A 3,773-nucleotide genomic window follows, 5' to 3' on the forward strand; every position below is an offset into this window, starting at 1 on the left:
TGCCAGCTTGTTGTGTCAAACACGCCACCCTTGCATCTTGACATAGGGGCATGTGAAATGATCATCGTATTTTTTTTTATCATTTTCAAGATTCTGAAAAAATGCAAGGATCATTTCACGAATCCTTGTGTCAAGGTGCAGGGGTAACATGGGCTGTGCGACTGGATGGCGGTCCCTTTCCCTTATCCTTTTATCATTATGGGATTGAAATTACTATATTAGTGTGGTTGGGGATGAGATAGGAGAGAGAATTCATAATTGTCTCTATTTGGCACGGTCTCTGATGACTTCGATACCCATCTCGGTCGGGTCGGTGGCCTGCACTTCATAGTGAACACCCTCAAGCACTCTCCTCAGCCCATCTTTGGATGTTGCGTATAGCATCTTCGCCCTAATCCTCGACGCTGGTGGAGCCCTGAAATTCACAATACCTCAGTATCTCAGCTAAGAATTAGTAGTGAAGAAGGATTTGCGTGCTCCTGTGCCTGGGTGCAGGAGCCACGCTACCAAGCAAGGTTCTTTTTCTCTATACTATATATGAAGATAATAAGTGATCTAATATATTTTATTAATATATTATTTTATATAAAATTAATGATTTTTCAAGCCCTGAGTCAAGACCATATTGGGCCTAGCCTAACTAAGGGGACTCAGAGTTGGGCTGGGGTTTTAAAAATCCTGGCCCAACCCAACTCTGTTGCAGCCCTAGTTGTACATCCTTCGGTAAGTATTACAAACCAAATCACATTAAGAGTGTAAGTTTGGCCCCGTTGGCCTGAGCCCGAACAAGGCTTGGGTTGGATTATTCAATCCTAAGGGCGGGTTAGGGTTGAAATTTTCAGGCCCGAGGTCAAGGTCGGGTCGGGTCGGGCAAGGTTGAGACCTCAGGCTGAGCCCGACTGTGCTGGCCTGTGTTAGGTTATGTTTTACAATTTAGTGTTTACATTTTACAAATTTTTTTTAGTCCCTAATTATCTATTGATTTAATAAAACAAAAAGTCTAATTATTTTTTGAAAGAAAGTATTTAAAATTTTAAGTTCTAGATTAAGTTTTTTAACCCAAAGAAAAGTCTAATAATCAATTGAGTATGAAACAAATCAATACCCAATCGCATCCGTTTCATTTTTTTTACTGTATAGGAAGACGCAAATGACAAAAAAACATGGCTAGTCGAGGTCAATAAGGGCCAACCCAACCCAGCCCAGCCCGGCTTGATCAATGTCAATCAGGGCCAAGCTGGGTTGGGCTGGGCTGAGATATCTTAGCCCGATCTCAGGGCCAAGTTGGATTTTGGCTAAGCTAAGAGGACTCAGGGTTGGGCAACATGGCCCTGTTTTACCTCTAAATCACATAGCCGAAGGGGAGACACAAAGGGAAGCAAAATGACCACCCTGCCCCATGAAAGGTGAAAATTCCACCTCCAATGAATACCTCTAACAAATTGAGGGGGATGAATCACCCTCGAGTGATGCAAATGTAAAAGACTACGCTCAAGCTTTGTGTGAGCGACCTACGGTTGATTTATTCTTTCAGTGGGCATCCCTAAGGGTGTTAAATGGTTTGGTTTGGTTTGGTTTTGACTGCTTGAGGGTAGAAACCGTAACCAGACCGTTTAGCTAAGCGGTTGCATATCCAAAACCGTAACCGTTTACTAAACGGTTTCGGTTATATTATTTTTAAATGGTTTCGATTAAATGGTTATACACAATTTTACACGGTTTGAGTTAGCCGATTATGAATAACATTCCTGATTAACTAAATAGTTTAATTATTTTCAAACCAAACCTCCTGCCTTTTTTAATAGAAAATGGGTTGTAACCTGTAGTGCATCTCTTTTAATTTGTAAATTACCTTCAATGGATGATGGATCCCATGAAAATGTTATACCTTCAATCACTGTTTACCCATTTTTTTTCTTTTTTTGGGTAGAAAACGGTTTACTTTCTATTTACTAATACTAAATAGTTATTAGTAATTAATTATTAATTATGAAGTCATTAGATTTTTATTTTTTTGAAAAAAAGAAATCATTTATTGAAGAAACGTGACTTAGTGAGTTAGTGACTTAGCGGTTAGTACTTAGTAGTTGCTATTGCTGGGTTTTGAATCTTTTGATGTTTGATTTAAACGGATATAATCAGTTGTAATTGGATTAAACGGTCTGAAACCATTGGATTAATCGATTAAAATCAGACCAAACCGTTTAGCTAAACGGTGGCATTTCTGAAACCATAACCAGACCATTTATTTAAACGGTCTACCGGTTCCGATTTAAACGGTTTGGTTCGATTTCAGTAAACCGAAGAGGGGATAAGATACCGGCTAAGAGACTCAAACTCAAGACCTCTTGGTGAGCATGGGCATCAAAGGCACCACGGCTCACCAACTGAGCTAAGCAGTTGTTGATAACGGTTTCGGTTTTGTTTTGACACCCTTTGCCATCCCCACGCTGTGGGTTTCATACAACAGAACAGTGGAGTGGAGTGGGACGATGACGAACAAAGAAGAAAAAACAAACTGTGTGTGTGTGCGAGAGAGCGAGAGAGCGAGAGAGCGAGTGAGAGGAACCATGCAATGAAGAAGATCTTGCTCTTCCGGCAGTTATCGACGGTGACGAAGTCGAAGTCAAATACGGCATAGCGGCAGTCGTCGTCGGGGAGGGAAGCGGCGAGGTCATCGTAGCTCTCGGCGGGGCCACCGACCTTGTCGACGGTGACGAGCTTGGACCCCTCGTCGATCTTGAACACTATGTAGCGGTGCACCTTCTTCTTTTTCATCTCCATGAACGAGTTCCTGCACTCCTCCGTTACCCACATCCCCGTAATCGCCTGAAATTAATGAAGAGAAGAGATCCACTAGTTATATAATTAATTTGAAACTCTCCCTCTGGAAAGGGGGAAAAAAAACCCATCGAATTGGTTCAAAGGAAAAAACTATAAAATAACAACAATTACAGGAATCCTTTTCAAAGCAATTTAAGAATTCATGAGTAAGAAGCGATGAGAAATAATTGAAAGGGAAAAAAATTGATAAATATGAAATGTGGATTACCATCTTGAAAGCCATCGCCATGGTTCGTAGTCTTGTCTTGTGTGTGTGTGTGTTGTGGGTTCTTGGGCTTAATAGAGACAGTTCTGAGTTGAGAAAGTAGAGTGAGGAATGAGGATACTATAAAGACGTTTAGTTGTTGAAAAGCCACTGACTTTCGTTTAATTTACGAATTTGTCTGCAACCAAAGAATGAGAATGGATTTCTTCCGTATTCGTACAGAGTACAGACTGTAGTAGTTAGTATACAAATACAGATACAGTTATGGTAAATGACCAAACAGCCCCTGATATCCAAGGTTTCCCTTCTTATTATCTTCTTTCTTAAAATGTTGGAATGATCATATCAGCGAAGTCTTTCCTAAATATGGATTAAGTTTTCATTCACCAGTGGAGGAAGAGATAATCTCCTCACCACTGGTGATGTGTACCTGTGATTGGACTTTTGTGTTATCATCAACTCCCACCCCCACTCCTATTATATATATGGTCAAAAAATACCCTTCTTCATACTGATCAAAGGTTCCATGGTGAGGAGATTATCTTTTCACTATAGGTGAAGAGAAACTGGATTCTCTTGTTATTAAACATCTTGGTAGTGGATCAAATTTTCCTTCATCCATAGTGAATCAAGAATCTCTTAACAAGATATCATTTGGGTTGAATGCGACTCCATACATTTTTTGAAATGGCAACACATATACAATGCTTATATTTATCGAAAA

General features: G+C 40.1%; 1 protein-coding gene across 1 annotated transcript; it reads right to left on the reverse strand.

The window, feature by feature from the left end:
• Positions 1-241: 241 nt before the first annotated feature.
• Positions 242-3,085, reverse strand: LOC122659906 (actin-depolymerizing factor 5-like). Its single transcript, XM_043855073.1, has 3 exons — positions 3,053-3,085; positions 2,570-2,829; positions 242-415 (listed from the first exon to the last, which is right to left on the reverse strand). The coding sequence occupies exons 1-3, from the start codon at positions 3,071-3,073 to the stop codon at positions 265-267; spliced, it is 432 nt and encodes a 143-aa protein (XP_043711008.1). The 5' UTR covers positions 3,074-3,085; the 3' UTR covers positions 242-264.
• Positions 3,086-3,773: the final 688 nt, after the last annotated feature.

The sequence above is a fragment of the Telopea speciosissima genome, chromosome 4 (assembly GCF_018873765.1).
Source record: "Telopea speciosissima isolate NSW1024214 ecotype Mountain lineage chromosome 4, Tspe_v1, whole genome shotgun sequence".
Classification (NCBI taxonomy): domain Eukaryota; kingdom Viridiplantae; phylum Streptophyta; class Magnoliopsida; order Proteales; family Proteaceae; genus Telopea; species Telopea speciosissima.